The sequence below is a fragment of the Aulonocara sp. 'chitande type north' Nkhata Bay genome, linkage group LG11, assembly GCF_057382095.1.
Source record: "Aulonocara sp. 'chitande type north' Nkhata Bay isolate Kocher_YH1m ecotype deep benthic linkage group LG11, A_spYH_male_GT1.1, whole genome shotgun sequence".
NCBI classification, from domain to species: Eukaryota; Metazoa; Chordata; class Actinopteri; order Cichliformes; family Cichlidae; genus Aulonocara; species Aulonocara sp. 'chitande type north' Nkhata Bay.
In genome coordinates, this window is record NC_141354.1 from 7,919,139 (window position 1) to 7,941,974 (window position 22,836).

A 22,836-nucleotide genomic window follows, 5' to 3' on the forward strand; every position below is an offset into this window, starting at 1 on the left:
TTCAAACTGGCGAGCTAAACTGTACGAAGCCTAAAGACGTTGATAATTGTCTCTGGGAAATTTGCTTTTTCAAAGAAACAGATAAACTGTTGAATAAGTATTCAGCTCCAGTTTGACTTAAGTTGCCTCAGAAGTAGTGCTTAGAAAGCTGAAGGAACATTTCACCTTATCATCCAAGCCTTGGTTGGTCATTAGAAGACAACATAAAAGAAAACCAGAAAAATTCTGATATGAAGACTGTATCAACTGGTAGCAGCAGACCAGTGTTTCCAGTCAGCACCCCAGAACATATCATCAAAGTTAAAAAACAGGGCTTTAATGCATCATGTATGCTGACTTAATTATGGCCTTTATTTTCTTTGACTATGTCACAAATGTCTCATAATAATGTAACAACACAACTACAGAAATTCAGAACGTTTGTGAGCTTAAAACCTCCCCCACATGCTTTATAACTGAGAGCTGGTGGCGTACAGGACTTCCCAGGCTCCAGTAAACCTCTAATGTGTTTACTACCATGTCATATGTCAGTCAAAGACACACTTTGCTTCATTGGGTAGGCAGTTTAATGCCTCACATCAAAGCTGAGAGAACTTCAACTCAGGACCAGAACACTTTAAAACGCTTATATTTCCTGCTCTCTTATCCTCTTCCTGTGCGGATCTGTCTTACTATCAATTCATTGATTAGCTTTCAGCTGTTAACATCATGTTTTAGCTTGAACAGTCTGAAACTATTAGAAATAAAAAGGGCATTTTTCTGCTCACAATTACAACACAGTTAGTAATGCTACGCTAATAAGGTATTTGGGGTAATAGTGCTGCTAATAGTTAAGTGGCTAACATTACTGTGTATACTAACATTTATTCATGTTGTTGAAATGGGAGATTTGCTGAATTTTTGTAGTGGGGAGAAACGTTTTTATTTCAAGTCTTGAAACACTCACTGATTGGACAAGCTCTGTGATGTCGTTGTTTTTCAGGGTCAATAACATATCAGTGATTCTTGTGGTTTGAGACCACACAGCAAGAAACGGAGCAGAGGAGGGAGGAGGGTGGAGATGAGAGCCAGAGTGAGATAAATGGAGATGGACAGAAGAAGGTGACCACTGAGGGAGAGAGAGTGAGAAAATGTGTCAAATGCAGAAAGGCAGATGACAGCGAGGATGAATTAGAGAGAGGGCGGTCGGGACTCAGAGTGACTCTGCAGTATTGCCCCTCTTTATACTGACAGACGCAAAAGGAGTGTTAGAAAATGTAGGTGGGAAAAAAAATGACATAGGTTAGTTTTAGTGGGATTTTCCCACTTTTGGAAGGCACCATTACGGTTATCTTTTGGTTCCTCTGAGGGGACATTGCTTCTCTTCTCCCTCTTTTCTGAGGAAGATGAATAGAGACGTCATTCCCGCCCCCCCAGGTTTTTAGAAGCATGAAAGTTGCACTCACATTGCGTCCTAGCAGAATTACAAGCAAGTCCATCCCAGAGTCGACACCACCTGAGTTTACAAAAGATGTCATCTTATTTGTTTCCTGTAAAGAATTTCTTTCTGTTCGCTAGATGCAAAAGGTGTAAGAAGAACGGGAAGGCCTCGGTCAGCTTGAGCACGTTTGTGACTGACTGTATGGAGTGCAGAAGAATCAGTGCAACAAAGGTAAAGGTAGATTTTTATCATTTGTACATGGGAATATAATGTAGAATTTCCATGTATGAATCAGTTCATCGTAAATGTTTGTAGTCCATCTCTGGCTCCCACATCCAGTGTTTTGTCAACCTAACCATCGACCCCAACCTCCTCCACGGGTGACTATAATAATTATGCTTCATTTCCTTTTTTACATTTTAATTGCTAACAGGACAAAAGACAGTCACACTAAATGTATACTGTAAGTTGCTTTGGGACATCTGCCAACTACCGTCTCACATGGCCCTGGAGGTTACTTATAAAAAGCTGCTCACCTAAACAACCAATCAGATTGTTTTTATAGGAGGACAGTTTCCTTCCACACAATGTGAACATAAAAGTATAGATGGCTAAAGTTTTAAACATTTAATGTCAACTCCTTCTCTGTCCACCAATCGGATATCAGATAGGGATAGATAGAAGCAGTTGAGGAAGACATGGGTAAATGTACATGCACCCTAATTAAAAAATTTAAGTCAGCTATCAACGGATTGTCTTGGCTGAAGCAGAGAGCAGACAGCAAGAAGATTTTAAAAAATAAAAGTACTGTAGACAGAAGGAATATAAACACTGACAGATAGGCTCAAAGATGAAACAACCAAGGGGAAACCAGGTGAACGGTAATAGTGAGAAGCGATTAAAAAATTATTTCCCAGTGTTGGTAACATGGCCTTGGTCTGCATCTGCCCGAGCAGCACTCTCCTTATTTCACGCAGACTGCAACACACAGAGTAAGAAACTCAACGTGGAAATCGAGCAGAAAATTTAAGTGTGTACTTGTACGTGTAATATCTGTTATAACCGACGTGGGCTCCAGATGCTCGGAGCGAGGACGTTTCTAGATCTCCTGCCACGTTCTGACACTGAGACACGGCTTTAAAGGGTAATTAGAGTGAATACCGAGGTCAGACACTGAGCTGTGATGTTTAAGGTTAGGGCGAAGAGACAAGGGACGCATTATGTCAGTGAGTGTCCTCAGAAAGACAGAAGCACAAACCTGCCTGTGTGTTTGTGTGTGTTTTACCTGACTCGAACCCTCGGTGGTAAACAAAACCTTACGTTAGCCTTGCAGCTATCGACCACCGGTGTCTGCCTGCATCTGAATGTTGGCGCGTTTGTTTACTACCGCTCGATGACTTCATTCCCCTCTTCACCCCCTCAGGGCCTTGGCGGAGACTGACCAGAACAAACCCAGACAAGCACACCCATACACACAGCTGATGAATTATGTAATACATGTGCTTTGAGCGCAGAGAGAAGGCTCGGCTCTGGAGCGATCGCTCTGTATATGCAGCACTTGACTACTCTAACAACAGGAGCAAAAAGAGCGCGCACATATGTGTGGACAAGCTAGTGTGAGGTTGTGTGTGTAGATTTGAGGCCAGTGCATTAATCAAAATCTTAACTACACAGCACACACACTGCATGCCAACCCCGCTAGGCTCTGTGTTCAGTTTAATTAACTCGTGGGGAAGAACGGAGAACAGCCAGCTGAGTTATAAGTCAATCTGTCAGTGACTCAGTCAGTCCTTCACTGGGGTTTTCTATAAGCTCACAGAGTGGGATGTCTGTCCCGGAGATGCCATCTTCCTGGAAATAAAGGTTCTGTCAGTCGCTCCGTGTTCTCGGTTGTTTAAGCCAGCGAGCCGACTTCAGCTGCAAATCAAATTGCTTTGACAAATCAGTGGTGAGTGGAGGAGGCACAGTCCCGTGTGTGCTCCGGTTAACATTGCCGACAGAAACATAGCGGGACACCACCAAAAAAAAAAAAAGAAAAAAAGCCCAGCAATCAAAGAGAAAGCGGCAGAATGTGAAATTCGATGCAGCTGCTTTAAAACCCAAAACTAGGAGAAGACAAAAAAGAAAAGACACAGTTCTCTTGGAAATGTCATCAGTCACCTTCACAGGTGTGTTCTCTGCATAAGTATGTCTGAACAAGCTGTTTGTTCGTATGTACTGTACAAACTACGCAGAGGACTGCTTCACTCAGACACAACTGCACTTAGACCTGCCAAATCCTAAGGAGCTTGAACGATGCTCCTGATCATTTCTGCCTCATGTTAGGGTTTATTATGCTAGCCACCTTAGTTTGTGATGGTCAGCATGCGCACCCTAACATGCTGACACTGACTAATGAACCTGATTTTGCCAGTAGGTGAAAACTTAATCAGATTTGATCCTGATGGGAATATTAACAACAGATTGATTTTATTTTAAGAGGGACCTGTTCTGCTCCTTCCTAATGCCTTATTTTAGTCAGCGCCTCTGCTAGAATTTCTGCACATAATGTAAAGTTGAAAATAATTATTTTTAATCTTGCACTGGCCCCCCTGCATCTCCTCGGCCCACTTCATCACTCTCTGAAACCTACTACTTTAGCTCCCTGACTCCTCCCTTTGAGCCAACTTCCTTCTGATTGGCTGACCTCATAAAAAGAGGATTTGAACATATGACAACACATGATAATAAAGATATGAGTCATAATGAACCAGTGGTTAAAAAAAAAAATCTCAAAAGCCACATACCGTCCACTTTATTAGGCAAACCTTGCTAATACAGATTGGACCCGTTTTGTCTTCAGAACTGTTCTAATTCTTCATAGCACAGATTCAACAGGAGGCTGGAAACATTCCTCAGAGGTTTTTTGTCCAAATTGACATGATAGCATCACACAGTTGCTGCAGATTTGAGGAGTTTTTCTGAAATGCTGAAATCAACCCATCTGGCACCACCAACTATTCCACATTCAAAGTCCCTTAAATCCCCTTTCTTTCTCAAATAGCTTGAACTGCAGCAGCAGATCATCTTCTCAATGTCTAAATGCGGTGAGTTGCTGCCATGTGACTTGGTCTATGTTCTGTTTATCAAAGAACATCCTTATTTAACCAGAGAGCACAGAACTGAGATCTAATCCTGTTATATTCACTTCCAGTACCACATTTTCCTCCCCTCCAAAGGGACAGAGTATGTAATCTGTCTGTTAGCAGTCTAATGTCGACAGTTTTCAAGGTATCACGCTCAAATTTTGTGCGATGGTAGATACCAATAACAGCTCGAGCTGATTTAATTTTAGTGAAAATTGGCTCACGGTCAAGTTCAGAGTAAATGGGAAAATCTGTAAAAACTTTCTATTACCTACAATATTTTATGGATTATATTCAAACCTCACAACAATAGCCTAGGCCTCTGGGAACAGGAGTACCTAATATATGACCTTGACCTTCATTGTTAGTGCCCAAGGGCAAAGTTGACCTAGAAAAATTTTTTAAAAACTACAACAAGTGTAATATATATAATATGAAAGGGAGAGCGCTGTTCAACATTAAAGTTTTGCAAAATCAAAAACTGCATAAATATATCTTAAAATCTCAAGTTTTTGTAAGCTTACAGAAGATTTCATCTAAATCTACTCCAATCATATGGCTTAGACATATAATTTTAAAAGGTCAAAGGTCCAACATCAGCATGTTATAATAAAAACTTCATAAAACATCAAAGTTTTAGTGCAGCCTTTACCCTTCCGAGAAAGCTGCACTCTAAGTGCTCTTATTTATTCTTTGCCTCTAATGAAATAATTTTGAATGAGTCCTAAATAAAAAAAAAATTCTTATGCATCTTATACGCAATGCTGGTATATTAACTAAGGTTATTACATTAACCACTATTGAATGAAACAGGCCATTTGAGCTCTATTCTGCCCCTCAGATTATTTCTCAAGTATGTTATAAATTTGTTATGGGGCGGGTCATAGTCATCCGTGCTGTAAGTAATTAAATAGATGTGTCACCAAATATGTTTATTCCTGGCCTGCTCGTGGCAAAAGCCTGGCATCTAGTGGGTCAACAGCAGAAGCTCCTGGTAAGGGGTGAGTAGGAGTTTTTGCTCCTAGCACTCAGCAGGGTTGACCAGGTGTTTTGTGTCTCTGACAATTCCTGTTTCTAATGCGTTTGGGAATGCATAACCTGTAAGTTTGGTGGAATGAATTAGTACCTTGTCCAATCAAGTGATGACCTTTCTTTGTGTTTATAGAGTTTGTTACACTACTGGTGTAAGATAGCTGTTGATGCTTTGTTTTGCCCGTTAGCATGAAAAAACATAGCGGTGTATGGCATTCGCTACACTATTTGGCATTCTATGTCCGTTTATTGTTGATGTTGTGATATTGTATTGGTTGTTTACATATGATAACAATATTGAATGTAACATTTATGTATCTGTATGGATACTAAGTGCACCTTACTCTGTTTCTGGTATTACAGTTTTACAAGAATGAAAATATTACAAATGGTACAATCAGGAAAAGTTCTGTGACACGGTCTCCTGAGTGGTCACTGAAGCCATTTATGTTTAGCTCGCTGCATAAGCAGAATGGAAGCATTCAGCTGAGGGCTCCCTTTAAGACAACTTTCTTCTGATTGGCTGTCCCTTGCAAATAGAGGGTTTGAACAACATCTGGGCGGAGCTTCTGTCCTCATAGCAATGTTGCTGAGATTACCATAATAATAATATCCACCAACATCAGAAGTAGCTGTTTGAAATTTTGTGTTTAGGTCAGCTTTTGAGTTACTTGCTAACCTCATTATTGCAAACATTTGCTGTGTTTTGATTATCCCCCCTGCTAATAATATAAAGCATAAAAAGTAACAAATATTGTATTTGAAATTAAGTTTTTCACTTGTTAACAGTGTTCCTGTCCACACAGTGAAGCCAAAGTCTGCAACTACAGCTAATTAAACAATGAAATGAAATCAATACGCCACTGCATTTTAAAGAGCCTCACAAGTTCAGCTCTGCAGTCTGCCCGGCAACACTACACCTGTAACATAAGCACGCACTACACTCCTCTATAGAAGCCAATTCAATCGCTCGCTTAATATTCTTTGAAAAACTATGACTGAGGCTCACATCTGTTTTCGTTTTTGTCTTTGTGAGAGCTGAAGCCTCCAGTAATGAGTGAGAAGCAGCAGCACAAAAAGACTGGCAAATGGCAGTGAGTTGTCTCATAGCAGAAAAGGACAGGTGTGCAGCAATAACATGAAGTGCTTAAAAACAATGAGAAAGGAGAGGATTAAAACTTATGATGATACTGTAAAACTCACCATATGGGAGGAACAAAGAAAATGAAGCGAGTGTGTGACTCAGTGCTACACTTCTCCATTCTTCATTCTTTTTTTCATCCATTGACTGTGATAATTCTGCTAAAACTGTTGCTCTGGTAGATTTCATTAAAAGAAATAGAGCCTTATTCTTTTAAATTGTATATGGTTCATTATGTCTGGATCATACCATTTTACTGTGTTTTAGACTCCTCTTGTGATCTCACTATAGGGAGTCGGGATGTCACGTGTTCAGAACCACTCACACCACCAGTGTTTGTCGGTTTTCAATCACCTGAACCTGAATTTGGGAAAAACTGCTCGTGTCCTGCAGGCCTGCATACAACTTCAGTTACAACAATAATAACTGGAGCCAGTGATTGCGTTTTAATGAGAAGGCGTTCAGCTCAAGTCGACAGAGGTGAATGATGTGGGCAGCGCAGTGCCTATTATTTCCACAGACCACTGCTTTTCCCTCTGCAGCACACTAAAGTCTTCACCTCAAAGAATATGACCTGTCTGATTTCTCTCATAAATGTCATAGAAGTAATAGATGCTCACATAAACACACTTGCATACACGGGCATGAAGAGATAAGTCAGCAAAGAATAGACAATTGTTTAATTGCAAAGAGGGTAATGCGTGTAAGTGTGTTGTGTCTGAAATCTCTCCAGGCTGTGACTCCACTGCGGTCAGGTGCATTTATACCCATAGGCATTTACCTTGCCTATGGGTATAAATAAAGTTACCTTGACCTTGACCTTGATTTGAACCATGTATGAAATTTTCAATATTATTCATAACCTCACCTACAAATAATTCTCTTTAGTTGTTCATAATGTGACAGGATGGTTGCTGAAAGAAAATGTTAACTGAATCATCATTAAATCAGACTCAAATCACTCAGATCAATCGGGGTGGTTGTGGTTGGAGAAAGGTTGGTGGTTCGATTCCCCAACTGCTCCACTCAGCATGCCAAAGTATCCTTGGGCAAGATATTAACCTCGAGTTGTTCCCAATGGGTTCACTAGAGTGTGAGTGGTAGACAGAAAGCACTTAGATGTAGAAAAAATGGCTGAGATGCTGTTTAAAGCGCTTGGAGTGCGAGAGTACAGAAGTGATGTATTCTTTCATATTATATTTTGTGGAAATAGAGGAAATTATTTTATTGCTACAATATAACCTGCATTATTACAATTGCATTAATAACATTCTTTATAGCATTATTCTATTAATAATATTTCTTACAGTATTGATATTGCATTAAGAGTTGTTTATTGAAGATGTTCATTTAAGGATCCTTCCACTATGTTAACTTTTATTACAGGTACGGCCAGAAGTATTTCATACACATTGCATAGTATTTGTGCTCATTAAGAGTTGTTGCTTAGTCTACAGAGGGTCTTAAGCTTTGTGAAGTGCGACGTCTTCACAATCTATTGTGTTAGAGACTAGAGCATAGAAGGATAACAGCATACATGCTTACAATACACATATAATCTAGAAATGTGCCAGGCCTGAGGCCTTAACTCATTTAGCTTCTAACTGCATTTTAGTCTACTTGGTAACAGATGACCGGAGTCAACAACCAGCCCTCAGAGACCCATAGGGCTTGAAGTTTATTGCCTTGTATGGAAGGTGTGATAGAAAGAGGAACTTCTCTGTCTAATTTTAGGGGCTTAAGATTGACCATTTACTGTAACTGATGCATATTATGTTCATTTGTGACGCATGAGGGGGCGTAACCCTGATGAATGAAACCATTCTGAATTGAGCTCTTCGGAGAGGATCAATGCTGGTGTTGCAGTATACATCTTCCCATGTGTGTGCTCAATAAATCATTGTTTGACTTAACTCTTCTGGACCAGTGTTGTTTTGTGCCCTCCTTCAATATTTGAACTCGCGACAATTTATATACAGTTTGTCAGTTTGGACGCTCTCATTTCATGGTTTTTCTTTATTTTTACTACTTTTTACATTGTAGATACAAACTGAAGACATTAAATGTATGAAGCAAGATATATGGAAATATGTAGCAAAGAACAAAATGCTTTAGATTTTAGGTTCCTCAAAGTAGCCGCCCTTTGCTTTGTTGACAGCGCTGCAAACCCTTGGCCTTCTCTTAATGAGCTTCATGATGTGGTCACCTGAAATGGTTTTCACATCACAGGTGTACCTTTTCAGGGTTCATTTGTGGAGTTGGGTTGTGCAGAAGTCAGGTTGGTACACAGCTGACAGCCCTATTTGGCAACTGTTGGAATTCATATTATGGCAAGAACCAATCAGCTAAGTAAAGAGAAATGACAGTCCATCATTACTTTAAGAACTGATGATCAGTCAGTCCAGAAAATTGCAAAAACTTTGAATGCGTCCCCAAGTGCAGTCACAAAAACCATCAAACTGGCTCACATGAGGACCACCCCAGGAAAGGAAGACCAAGAGTCACCTCTGCTGCTGCCAGGACAGTCTGATGAATTTGATGAATTTATCCTGTGCTGGATAAATTCATCCAAGTCACCAGCCTCAGAAATCGCAAGTTAACAACAACTGTGGCTACCACAGCATCTTGCAGCAACATGCCATCCCATTCAGTTTGTGTTTAGTTGGAGCATCATTTATTTTTCAACAGGACAATGACCCCAAACACACCTCCAGGCGGTGTAAGGGCTATTTAACCAAGAAGGAGAGTGATGGAGTGCTGAGCCAGATGACCTGGCCTCCACAGTCATCTGACCTAAAACCAATCAAGATGGTTTGGGATGAGATGGACCTCAGAGTGAAGCAAAAGGCCAACAAGTGCTCAGCATCTCTGGGAACTCCTCCAAGAGTGTTGGGAAACCATTTCAGGTGACGACCTCATGAAGTGGTTCATAAAATGTGTACTTTCAACATAGCTCCATCCAGCTTCAACCTCAGCAGATGTCCAATCAGCTGGAATAAACTGCAACATCTGTCTGCGTGTCCTCTTTTGCTGAAAAGATAGCTGACAGCTGAGGCTGGTTCAATCGAGTTTATTTCCTGTTAAAGGGACGTTTTTCCTCCCCACTGTCTCCAAGTGCAAGTTCTGTATTATTTTAGGGTGTTTGCCATACAATATAGTGCATGGTTGTTGTGATTTGGTGATATACACTGAACAAAAATATAAACGCAACACTATTGTTTTTGCTCCCATTCCCCATGGGATGGATGTAGAGACCTAAAATTCATTCCAGATACACAATATAACCATCCCTCCCAAACAGTGGTCACAAATCAGTCCAAATGTGTGGTAGTGGGCACATCTGCTATATTGAGATAATCCATCCCACCTCACAGGTGTGCCACATCAGGATGCTGATCTGACATCATGAGTAGTGCACAGGTGTACCTCAGACTGCCCACAACAAAAGGCCACCCTGGAATGTGCAGTTTTTTGCGCTATTGGGGGTCTGGGGACCCAGAACCCGTCAGTATCTGGTGTGACCACCATTTGCCTCATGCAGTGCAACACATCGTCGCATGGAGTCTATCAGATTGTCAATTGTGGCCTGTGGAATGTTGGTCCACTCCACTTCAATGGCTGTGCGAGGTTGTTGGATATTCGTGGGAACTGGTACACGCTGTCGTATACGCCGGTCAAGCACATCCCGAACATGCTCAATGGGTGACATGTCCGGTGAGTATGCTGGCCATGCAAGAACTGGGACATTCTCAGCTGCCATCTGCCCTGAACAATGTGAACCATGATTCATCCGTGAAGCGCACACCTCTCCAACGTGCCAGACACCATCGAATGTGAGCATTTGCCCACACAAGTCTGTTACGGCGACGAGCTGGAGTCAGGTCAAGACCCCAATGAGGACGACGGGCATGCAGTTGAGCGTCCCTGAGATGGTTTCTGACAGTTTGTGCAGAAATTGTTTGGTTGTGCAAACCAATTGTTCCAGCAGCTGTCTGGGTGGCTGGTCTCAGACGATCTTGGAGGTGAACCTGCTGGATGTGGAGGTCCTGGGCTGGTGTGGTTACACGAGGTCTGCGGTTGTGAGGCCGGTTGGATGTGCTGCCATATTCTCTGAAACGCCTGTGGAGACGGCTTATGGTTGAGAAATGAACATTCAATGCACGGGCGACAGATCTGGTTGACATTCCTGCTGTCAGCATGCCAATTGCACGCTCCCTCATTGCTTGTGGCATCTGTGGCATTTTGCTGTGAGACAAAACTGCACATTCCAGGGTGGCCTTTTGTTGTGGGCAGTCTGAGGTACACCTGTGCACTACTCATGATGTCAGATCAGCATCCTGATGTGGCACACCTGTGAGGTGGGATGGATTATCTCAATATAGCAGATGTGCCCACTACCACACATTTGGACTGATTTGTGACCACTGTTTGGGAGGGATGGTTATATTGTGTATCTGGAATGAATTTTAGGTCTCTACGTCCATCCCATGGGGAATGGGAGCAAAAACAAAAGTGTTGCGTTTATATTTTTGTTCAGTGTATAAATAAAACTGAATTGAACTGAATTTAATTTGAATTTGTATCCTGATCATCCCAGACACTACTCCTCATTTCAGTCATGTATCCTTATTTTCTTCATTCAACTTTCATTGTATAGACTGTAAAGCTGTAAAGATGACAGATCTTCACTTCATGATCCTGTTTTGCCTCTTCCATCCAAGAGCCAGTTTGTTCTTTCTTTCTGTCACATGATCTACCAGCTTTGGGAGATTGAGTCAAGTGGATGCACAGAAACAATGTTGTCTTTTTGGACATGAAACATGTATCAATGCAGTATGATTTATCACTGCATTTAGCAATACCACAAAATCAGACTACAAAGTGTGGTGCTGACAGTTGGTGGTGCAGTCTTATCATCCTCAACAATTGGCCGGCCCTTTTCAACAGCAAAATAACTCAGACCCCTCTCAGTCTGTGCAAGGTTTCAAATCAGTGGGGTTTCTATTCAGAATTTCAAATTCAGTGGGGTTTCCTTCTTAAGAAATAACACAAACACTTATGCACAGAAAACATTAATCACACAAGACTTATTCTTTTGAGGTTTTGCCAAATTATAGAACTAGAGTTAATGTTTTATTTGTAAAGGAATAAATATCAGCATGGATAGCCTAAGCTGATTTGCAAAGCAGTGTAACACGAGAAGCATCCATGACTGACCCTTCTTTAAAAACTGTTTGAAATGATGCCATTCAGGATGTAAGTTCAGAGTTCCACGTGTTGTTTGGAGAGCAGGAGAGCATTTATCCTTACAGTTAGTGAGCCTAAAACCCCGAACAGAACCTCAAGATCTCCGAGCACCGGACTTAGTAAAAATCTCTAAAAATTGGGCAAATTTAATACGATTTAATACATGCAGTTTAATATGATCAAAATCCTTTTATGTAATTTTGCCATCTCATCGACATCTCATGCAAAATTTTGGTTGCTCCACTGTGTTATAAGAAGAAGCTGAACTTTTAAAGATGCTGCTTGTGACCAATCAGTTGCAACATGAAACAGCAGATGGTATCTAATACATTTAAACACATGGAAGCCAATTTTTTCTTTAATGTAACATGATTACATGGGATTACCTCTGGAACCTGTTTGGGTTCAGGATGGCCATGCGTGTAGACACAACAGCTGATCTTTCACCACCTCAGAACTTAACTACCACCAACTAAAAATCCTATTTCAAGAAACCAGACTGATCCCTAATTAAAAGTGGAGCTCTTAAGATTTGAACACTGCATGTAGTCACACAATGAATTTTTCTATAAACAGCATATCCTCTACATCCTCCTCTTACAAGTAGTATGTACTATCGAGTATCTAGCAGATTTAAAAATGATTGAAAATCATTATGCTTGTTATAGAAAACTTTACTTTGAACCTGATTGTTGAAAAATATTGTGATTCACAACCAAAGTCCGTTTTGTGTTAAAGATTCCAGCTGTACTGACAGTGTTTCTGACCTGACAGGGCACTGTCAGTAATTTCTTTAATGCAGGCTGACACACACACACGCACGCACACACACACACGCACACACACACACACACACACAGACCACTGTCCATTGTATGTGTTTACCTTTGAAGGCATTCGTGGCCGGTACATCAGTTTCCTGCATACTGCTCCTTCCCACGCTCTGCCAGCTGCTGCAGATGCTGCGATGGATGCCAACAGACCAACCTTAACCGGTCCGAGCCACGGCCGCTGGGGGGAGGGAGGGTGGCCGAGAGGAAGGGGTGGCGCCTGTCAGTCTCACTGCCATCTTTCTTCATCAACAGCCCATGTGCTTGGTTAAAAGGCCGCCGTCTCTAAAGCCCCGCGGCGGGTGAGTGTCTCTTCCCTGCTCCAGCGACAGCTCGTGAGGTCACTCTTTGTTCTCACAGGACGCTGCAGCCTGGTAAACTAGCCCGTATGAGGGTTCAGCTCTCTTGTCACAGTGGACTTTGTGGACTACAGTGATGGCTGAGGGGGAGAGATCGACGGGTTGTTTAGAGATGGGGTTAGATCAGGATGGAGGCTGCGTTGTAGATGCTATTAATCTGATCTCTATCCTCCCAGCAGCAGGCCCGCAGTCATGACCAATACCCTGAATTCTTGGCTGTCTGTCAATCTTTCAACCTACGGATGAGCAACTCTGCCTCTTTACCTTCTGTGAGCTGAGAGGGTGAATCAATATGTCTCTCCTCTAGAGTCGGGCTTGCCTTTTAAACTCAACTTTAACCAACATGCCGTCTCCTCTGATTCTCCTTGCTCCTTTGCCGGCTTACTCCCCCTTTGTATTTTTCTTCCTCTTATGTGTTTTGTCCTGTTGCTGCAGTCCCAAGCTCAGCAGGGGCTACTCGGGCGCTCTCACACTGGCACCACGGCTAAAAGAGACGAGAGAGAAAGAGGGAGACAGAGAGTGAGCAGCTAAGTGACTAAATTCATGAGATACCAGAAACAACGAGCGAAACGGATACACCCAAGCAAAACATGGGCAGGGCTAACTGCTGCAATGACCAGCTGAGAAAAGCGAACACAGACTTCTCATCCACATTCACACACACACACATCGCAGTGGATGAGGTGCGATGTGTGTCTCAGTTTGGATAGCGGGTGGGTGGCTGGCTGGCATGGCCCCCTTTAGTTCCTCTCACCCACTAGGTTCTGACATGAAAGGGAAAAGTTTTTGTGAAAGCCAAGCGCCGCCTGTGACCCTATTTCACAGAGCAAGGGAGAGATAGAGCCACATGTCAGTGTGCCACTTTGAAGTCTGCCTGATAAACAGGGCTGGAGGAGGCTACGGCTGAGGGAACAACAAAACTTTATTTACATTTCAAAAGTGCCAAGTGCTGCTTTTTTGTGTCTGGGAACGGAATAAAAACCCAGAAAAGAGGAGAGGGAGAGAGGAGGAGGAGGAGGAAGGTGGGGTAGGGACGACTGGAGAAAAGGGAAAAACAGTGTAAAACCGATCGAGCCATTTTCTCCTCGTTCAGACAGTAAAATGAGGGTGCGGGAGTGATGCAGCGCACACGGGGAAGGGGTACGATGGGCGAAGGAAAAGGGGAAATCGCAGAGGAGGAAAAGCTATGCTCAAAACATAAAGGAGGGAGGCAACCCACAGGAAGTTGAGCTAGGAAAAAGCGGTGAAAATGACAAAGGAAAGATGAGACGGGAGGGGGAGATACAAAGGAGGAAGAAATCAAACATAAGATGAAGAGACGCAGGTTTAAAGAAGTTCAAGAGAAGAAATGACATGGGACCAGAGAAGGAGGGAAGGAATTTGATGGTGAAAAAAAAGCAGACAGACGGTAAACAAACACACGCCCTGTCTGAGGTTTTGGAAAGATATGACAGATCTCAGTCTTATCTCAGCTCCATTCGCCTGTTCTTACCAAGCCTTATCACGGTCAGGGTACACAAACAGCTTGTAGGCTGGCGAATGGAAAAGTGGAGGCGAGAACGGGGCCACTGTGACGTAAGGGGGGGTGGAGGGGGGGTTTAAATACTTCATTATGTGCCTTGTAGGTGACTCATCACTTTGCCTCCTGGTGACTAAACAACACCAGTCTCCCGAGTCTCTCCAGGCTCCCGCAGAAAAACATGTGATTCTAGGAGACGATTTCTTGCCTGAGTAACAGTTTGAAAAAATTCCAGAGGGTCGAAGTTAGCCATCCTTATTTTCAGAGTGGTCAGCCAATCAAAGAGCTCCTCTGATTGAGAGGACCGAAAATGAAATGACCCATGGGTCGCCACAGCTGGTAGCTCTGATGGGATCCCAGTGGGATTTGTGTCCTGGGATCAAACATTTTCTAACTTTTTAGGTGAGAGTGTAAACCGCTACACCAAGACTAAAGTTAAAAGGAACAAAAAGAACTAAATTTAGGCTTAAAGGACGTATTTTCAACAATCAGAAGACCCTTTTGACTGTTGGACCTCTCTTAATAAACACCGAGGACCCGTCCTGGCCCTAAGACCTCGATGTTTAAAAAATGACCTAAGTGATAAATATCATCTGACATACTCGTGTAACAGTAACCCAGCTACCCTATGAGTTCAGCAAAACTGATTTATTTATTATATTCAACAAGAAAAAAAGTCTGAATTTATTTGCTTTTTCTAAAGGCAGACTGTTTCCAAAGTTATTCTTCTGTGAGCTGAACCAATGAAAGGAAACAGAAATTAGAAAGTGGGTTTTTCCACAATGTGCACCTCTTCCAGTAGTAATAGGGGCATTATTGTATAGCGTTGTGGATAGACTGTACCATCATATTCTGATGGAGGAATTACAATAGCATGCGGCCTATTCAAAAGTCCAGGAGCAGAATCTATAGAGTATTTTATGGCATATAAAGTAATTGTATTGTATAAACCCTTAATGGGTTTTCAGCAGGACTGAAGAAAGTTCTTTTTATTAAAGTTTTCTTCTTTTTTTCCAGACAGCTCCTGAAAACATGTGAAAGTCAGTGCAACCTGACCCCACTGACTGTCGGTCTGTCTGTTTGTTTGTTTGCTGGGTCATCTGAGGACAACAGGCTGTCCTGGCAGGCAGTGGAAAATATGGCTCCAGGTGGATGTTTGTTCTCTGGTCATTTAAGGACAACTCCTGGTCTCCTGTCTTATCTTTGGATTTATCCAGCTGTAGGACTTCCAAGTCAGAGCAGAGAACAGAGGTCTGGCAAACACCACGGGACACAGGAAACCAAGTGTTTGTTACTGAAAAATACCCAAAGAAACACACACACACACACAAATAGCACCTTATTTGTAGCTGTTGTCTCCGGTACAGGCTTCTATCAGGTTTCGGCTTTAATGTACCAGCGCCGATCTTTGTCTTATACTATCACGAAACTCTGGACCAGAGACTGGAAGCTGTAGTTCTTTAGTGCATTACCCCAGTCTCTGTGGTATGCACACTTAGTTTTTCTCATTCTTGCAGATTGAGTTTTAGTGTTTTTTGTTGTTTTCTCTTCTTTGTGGCGGTGCGTGGAGTCATTAAACTTTTCTCGTTACCTTCATGCCCGTTCTCCTGTAACTGGGTCCACCTTATGAACTTCGCTGCCAAACACTTTGCTAATAAACACGTTTTTTCACACGCGAGGTTTCGACTACTTCTCGCAAGTAGCGAACCTCTGTTTGGCGTAGGTGGGGGTGCTGCCTCGATAGAGTACGCAAGAGGCGGTGCAGATAACGCCCCTTTGCTCGCTGTGAATTCGCTGCACAATTAATTGCGCTGGTCTCGCACTGCGGCGATCTAGTACCATCCGCTCTGCGTCGGGGAGCTGGCAGATTAAAAAGCCTTCACCGTCCAGTAACGCTGCACTGGGTCTAGAAAAGTTCAGAGCTGATGGCTGAAAGGAAACGTCTGTTCAATTATTGCCCTAGTTCACTCCTTATGCTTTATGCCTGTGCCTTAGTTCAAAAAAGGGAGTTCAAACCAAATGTACAAATGTACACGCAGAAAGCCAAAATCATTAGCAATACAAAGTAGGGTATTACTGTTTAGTCAGTGATGTTAGCCACCAGGGATGTATGCTTTCAGCTCAGTCCAATACTACTGTACATTCATTATAACAGACTTTTCTGTAGGCAGGAAAGGTGTGTTGGGTTTGAACTTGAACGATCAAACTAATGAATAATTCAGCTGCGGATTCATTTTCACTTTATAGCGACTGACAGTATCAGTGTTCACTGACAATGTAGTCAATCTGTTCTTTGTTTTTTCAGTGAAATGTCAGATTGTGCCAAATCCCTGATAATAACAACAGCTACTGCATCATTTACATCGGGCATTAGAGCATAAGTCACAGTTGATCCCTGACATTAACCGTGTTTTTCTCACGTGCCTCTGAAAGAACATATATGCCTATTTTAATCAATCCAGCTTGTCCCTGGAACATTTGAGCAAACTGACAAACAGCATGAATCACCTTTGAACCTGAGGATGATGTAAAAAGAAACTGCAACCTCAGATGGCTGCAGGCAGATGGCGAAGGCCCTGGACTCTTAGATTTTACGCATCTTCTGGATACATTATTTCGTACAATCTGGATGTTGAGTTCGGTGTGTCGGCTATATTTGTTTCTATCTGTTACACTCTGTGCTGCTCTCTTGGCCAGGTCTCTCTGGAAACATGTAATCTCAGTTGAACTGTTATATGGCTGTCAGCAGTCACTCTGCATGTGTCACCTAAACGCTGACATTAATTTAACTTGGAGCCCATCTTCTTTTGATCACTCACAGATTTTAGTCTGCAAGTAGTCTACGGTCTCCAGCCTCTTCACGAGTGGACCTCCAGTAAGGAAAGCTATGCTCTTCTTTTTGAATTACTATGCTGAATCCATCTCGCCATTTTAAAGAAAACTGCCTACATAAGGGTGAAATTTTCAAAAATCTACCCCTGTACTTAGCAGCGCCATAATGTAGTGGTTTACATATTTGCCTAACAAGCACAAAAAGATCCCTGGTTCAGTAGCTTTTTAGTCAGCAGTGCATTCATGCTGCCATCTGTCAGTCATAAAATAAACTCCAATAAGACAGCCTGCATTGTAGCCTTGAGAGACTGTACTTGAGCAAAGAGTCCTATGCAGACCTTTATAATGACAATTATAAGCTTTGTTCCAGGGTTCTTAAACTGTTAAGACTGCGTGTGGCCTCTAGCCTCCGTGAAGTGGGTAAAGTGAGGAGTGTTTCCATCAGAGCATTATTAGTATGGGAGCGTGTTTCTGTGTCTACTATCTGTCTGTCATTGTAACATATGGGGACAACTAGCAGTTCTAACAGCCAGCTCTGACTCCTCCGCTGGGTCACACAGGGACATGTGCTTATCAGTGAGACAGCAGTCAGACAGACAAACATGGACTGGGGAACAGACTATTTAACCACGGGGCTGGTCGCATCTGTTACGCTGAAAATTCAAGCATGCTAAGAATGTGATTGCATAACAAATAAAGAACTGGGGCTACAGAGGTGATTCAGAGTTCTGCCGCAACAGACGTGGCGAAAAAACGAGTCATTAAAAAAAGAAAGAAAGAAAAAGAAAAGCTTTCACGGACTGTTTATGTGTATCTGACAGCGGCAGCCGAAGGAAATACAAAATGTTCTGCTGCTGGACAATAAAACAATGTGGATCTCCTGGAGATTATGACGGGTTAGCTCATATATTCACTGTTCTTTCTTTGGATTAAACAATGAGTAGTGGACACAGTGTGCACACTCAAACATTCAAACTAAGTGTGGAAAAAAGACAAAGTAACTGATGAACTCGACACTCCTAGTATGTGAAAACTGGAGGCCATTTTCCCTGAATGTTTTAACAATAATTGAACATTTTTTCCACCTCCAGCTGCAGATAAGCGCCTGAGATTCTGTTTGATCCTAAAGTTCATTTGGGTTGTCTCAAATTATTTGCCTTTCTGACAACCTACAGCCCACTCTAACATCCCATCACCAGATTTCTTAGGTTACATGCAACATGCACACGTTACTTAGGGCTAAGAAAAGTACTTCAACTGGCCCTCTGTGATTTTAAAGCATACGCAAACATATCTACTACATACCTATAGATAGCACTGTTATAGAGAGCACAGGCAGGTATAACTACTTGATGCATTTACAGACAACTACTATTCTCTCTGAAAGATGCAACAGTCAATATAATTGTTATTGACGGGCTGATATTATTGGCTAATATAAGCCATTTGATAATTTATCACCATTTATAATGGCTGAAAAATGTCTGGAATGCCACAAAACAACAACCAACTGAGAAAAGTCGAGCAGAACAAGAAAAGAAATAAACAAGAAATGTTAGGGACATTATATCAGCCAATATATCAGAATACCAGAATTTTAAATGACCAAATACTGATATCAGTATCTGTCTTAAAAAAAACATTACGATGACGTTAGTTCAAAGCCAGTGGATTGATCCCCAGCTCCTCTAACATAGACATCAAAGTGTTCTTAGGCAAGACCATCACAGTAAATATGTGATAAGACACATAATAAAGCACTGTGTTAGATCCATTAACCATACAAAACTTAGTCTTTACTACAGAGACAACCAGCCACAGATGGGTGGGGGTGTGGCTTTGTTAGCCCTGTTTAAAGTATATTAAATATAATCATATACTTTTCCACATTTCTTTAATAATATCGACTCTTTGTCTTAATAAAACATTCTCCTAATGTGCAAATGACAAGTAGTTTAAGGACACCGACACTCTGACACACATGGACAAAGATTACACAAGTTCACAGCTGATTAATGGAAGATCTACTTTAGTCCGCTTCATTAGTCTCATCCATACTGTATTCCAGTTTGATGAGCTTGGCTTGCGGCCAGAGCTTATGGGCTCTTAAGGTCGAGCACAGTGCAGAGTGCCGTACAGCTCAGTAAGGGCTTTAAACCATACTGTTAGTCTTACAAGGACACCAACACCCAACAATTGCCATTTTTTTACTGGACGGAAACAATGTGTCAAATTAAAGCAAAAGCTTTGTAACAATATACTGTGGAGAGCATGTGTTTGTATATTCATATCATTCCAAAAATCATTTTGAGAAGAAGATAATCCAGCACTTTTTAAGTACAGGTAGCAAAAGCAGCAGAGAGCTAAACAACACGTAGCTACCTATCCCAGAAGCATCCAACTTACCTGCAGGTTTATTTTCCTCCTTTAGTCCACATTCATGCATACACCACATCCTATTTTATCTTACAGTATGTCTTCTATTGTATAACATGGTATCACACTGTGCTATAATGTATTGTGACGGACAGTGAGAAACACAGGCTTGTGTCATAGACAGTTAATGCTTGATTTCTCAAGAAAAATATAGATCCCATATTTTTCTTTTGCTTTTTAGTATTTCAGAGGCGTCACTCCAGTCTTCCTGGACTTGCGAATAAAGACCGCATTAAACACAGCTCTTAGTGGGTAATTTTAGTTGGTTTCAGTCCAAAAACATTCCTTTTTAATCCGTACTTACTGAGCTGTCACACACTAATAACACAACAAGTGCACGTTATCCTTTACCTTTCTCGGGCAATAAAGCAGAAACATCTAAAAACATAACCTCTAAACCTCCTTTTTTAAACCCCCTTTCAGGGGAATTATCTAATATATCATTCACTGCAGGCCAAAAAAACAGATAAATAAATTATCTTAAAGTGTGTAATGGTGCACAAAATGACTGGCAAAGCAAGAAGCAAACAAAGGTAGGCTGAAGGCGTCATTCGTCAAATCCTTGTCTGATCTGGCTCTGCGTCGCGCTGACTGCCAGTCGAGTGTGATAAATCTGACAGGCTTAATCTGGCCATGCATCAACTGTAGTGTCAAGAGGCCGGACTGACAGACGCATACCGACGGACGCATAAGGCACAGAAATGCTGGCAAACGACAGACAGGAAGTGGATGCCATTAACACGGAAGCTAGCCACTCTGTGATAGATGGTATAGAAATACTTATACTGTTGGCTTTTGTGTGTGTGTGTGCAGTTCAGTTAAGTCATGCAGATGTGTTTAAAACAACAACAACAAACAAACAAAGAACAAATATAGACCTAATCTGACAATCCATACTGACACAAGAGCTCCACACAAAGACTATAAAGAGGCAAGAGCCATCGGGCAAAATTAGCCTACACTTCCATAAAGAGACAACTGATCAAAAGCCTTTCCCTCAAGGGCTCTCAAAGGATTTACTTAAAATGTCTCCTGATGTGCAGTAGTAGTGCAGCTGATTAGCTAGCTGTCCCAATCATCAAACTAAGACAAAAAGATGGGAACAGACTGGACGGATTAGACGAGAAATAAGGAACAGAGAAAAACAGAGATTGACTGTAGGCGTAAACACTGGGCTCATACATATGATTTTATTGAGCTACAGAACGAATGTAAAGCGGATGAGCCGCAAGGGCCTTCCTTCTGACAATAAGACCGCAAAGGAGCCTTCCGTGTTGCTGTGATTTGACTGTATTTGAGTTCTGGGGTTGTCTGTGATTGGTGGAATGAAGTCTTTGCAACAACGAGGAAAGAAATGAAGTCAACCTGGCGTGAATATGAAGCTTTATTAGCAGCAGTGAGTGAGCGCTGCGTTTAAATCCAATATTACCAGGAATTCGTGACAGAACACAAGTACAGTACTACCATGTACAAATACTGACAGATTAGACATTTCAGCCAGATTGTGTAATTTATTTGTATTTTTTATTTGACTTCATAGACGCAACTTTTATTTAACTTACAATACTAAACGTAAACAGCAGGTCACCTGTTAACCTGAATCTTTTTCTGAGTTAAAGCCAAATCTGATGGTCGTGCATGACTGGAGACGAAGTGGTTAGGGTGTTAACTTTCATTTCTTTGATATAAAATGACACAGAGCAGATGGGTTGAACATGTTGAGTGCAGTTTATGTACTCTTATGTGATAACTGAACACTGAATTCCAAACATTTTTACACACAGCATGGTGCCAACACAAGAATGCATTTTCTTTGTTGTTTTTTTTAATTGTTTCTTTCCGTTTTATATACTCTCTCAACATTTCCTGGACTTTTTTTTAACTGAAAAATCACTTCCAAAAGGCACAGAAAACCTCCACTCTGCGACTAATACTACAGCTACAGGCAATATTTATCACAGAATCAAATGCTTGACAGGTAGATTCTGCAAAGTGGTATAAGAAAACCCATGTCGGGTCAAAACTTTTGAACTTTTTGACTTGTCTACGGTAGAAACAAGCTTTTTCAACCACTGCCATTTTACCCATTCCATCCAATCTGAAAATAAGACAGAAAGTAAAGACTGTATTGAAAGTACCAGACAACAGAGACATGAAACACTTAGCAATGCAGAAAATAAATAAAAGAGTCCCACAGAGTGAAACTACTGTTCTTTGAAGAAGCTGAGAGCAAGATTTTTTTTAAAAAAGACATTTAGCTTTGTTTGATAAAATGATTTACATCCAGTAAAGCCTTAGTGCTTCCAAGCCATCTTTGAAAAGAACAAATCTCCTACAATGCAGACATAAATACAGACAATTTTACAGGCCATTCAAAAGAGTATGTAAACATGAAAATATGCAGGTATATTTAAGTTCAGACACACAGAAAAAAAAAGATGACACAAAGAGGCACAGCATGAGCAAATGCAGGAGCTAGAGGCAGCAGAGACATTACAGGCTGCAGTCATGCAGCAAAAATCCTTCTCATTCCCTCTGACTGAGGAAGATAAAAAAGAAAAAAAAAAAAAGACAAAGTATCAAGAAAATCAGACAGCACAGCCCAGGCAAACGGAGCGACCCACCTCCCCCGAGAGAGCTCTGACTAACTGTCTGAGGAGGAGATGAATTCCTCAGGCACGCAGGCTCGTGTGTTGCATGTGGGTTAAATTATGCTACCAAAAATGATGCACTGCAAAAAAAAAACAATGCCCATGTGTTTGTTCACACATGCAGTCATCAACAATAAAGAGCAGTAGGGTTATGGTTTGAAGTATGGTGCAGTTTGAAACGATGAATCGTATGTGTGCCGTGCACGCAGGCTACTGACGTCAGCGTGTGACATACAGGGCAGCA

General features: G+C 41.7%; 1 protein-coding gene across 2 annotated transcripts in view; it reads right to left on the reverse strand.

The window, feature by feature from the left end:
• Window positions 1-22,836, reverse strand: part of LOC147318421 (low-density lipoprotein receptor class A domain-containing protein 4-like) — a 270,845-nt gene that overhangs the window by 165,836 nt on the left and 82,173 nt on the right. For both annotated transcript variants that reach the window (XM_086310349.1, XM_086310350.1), the window contains exon 2: window positions 12,851-13,638. In XM_086310349.1, coding sequence (XP_086166475.1) covers window positions 12,851-12,890 — 40 coding nt within the window. In that variant the 5' untranslated portion in view covers window positions 12,891-13,638. The remainder of the gene's footprint in view (window positions 1-12,850; window positions 13,639-22,836) is intronic.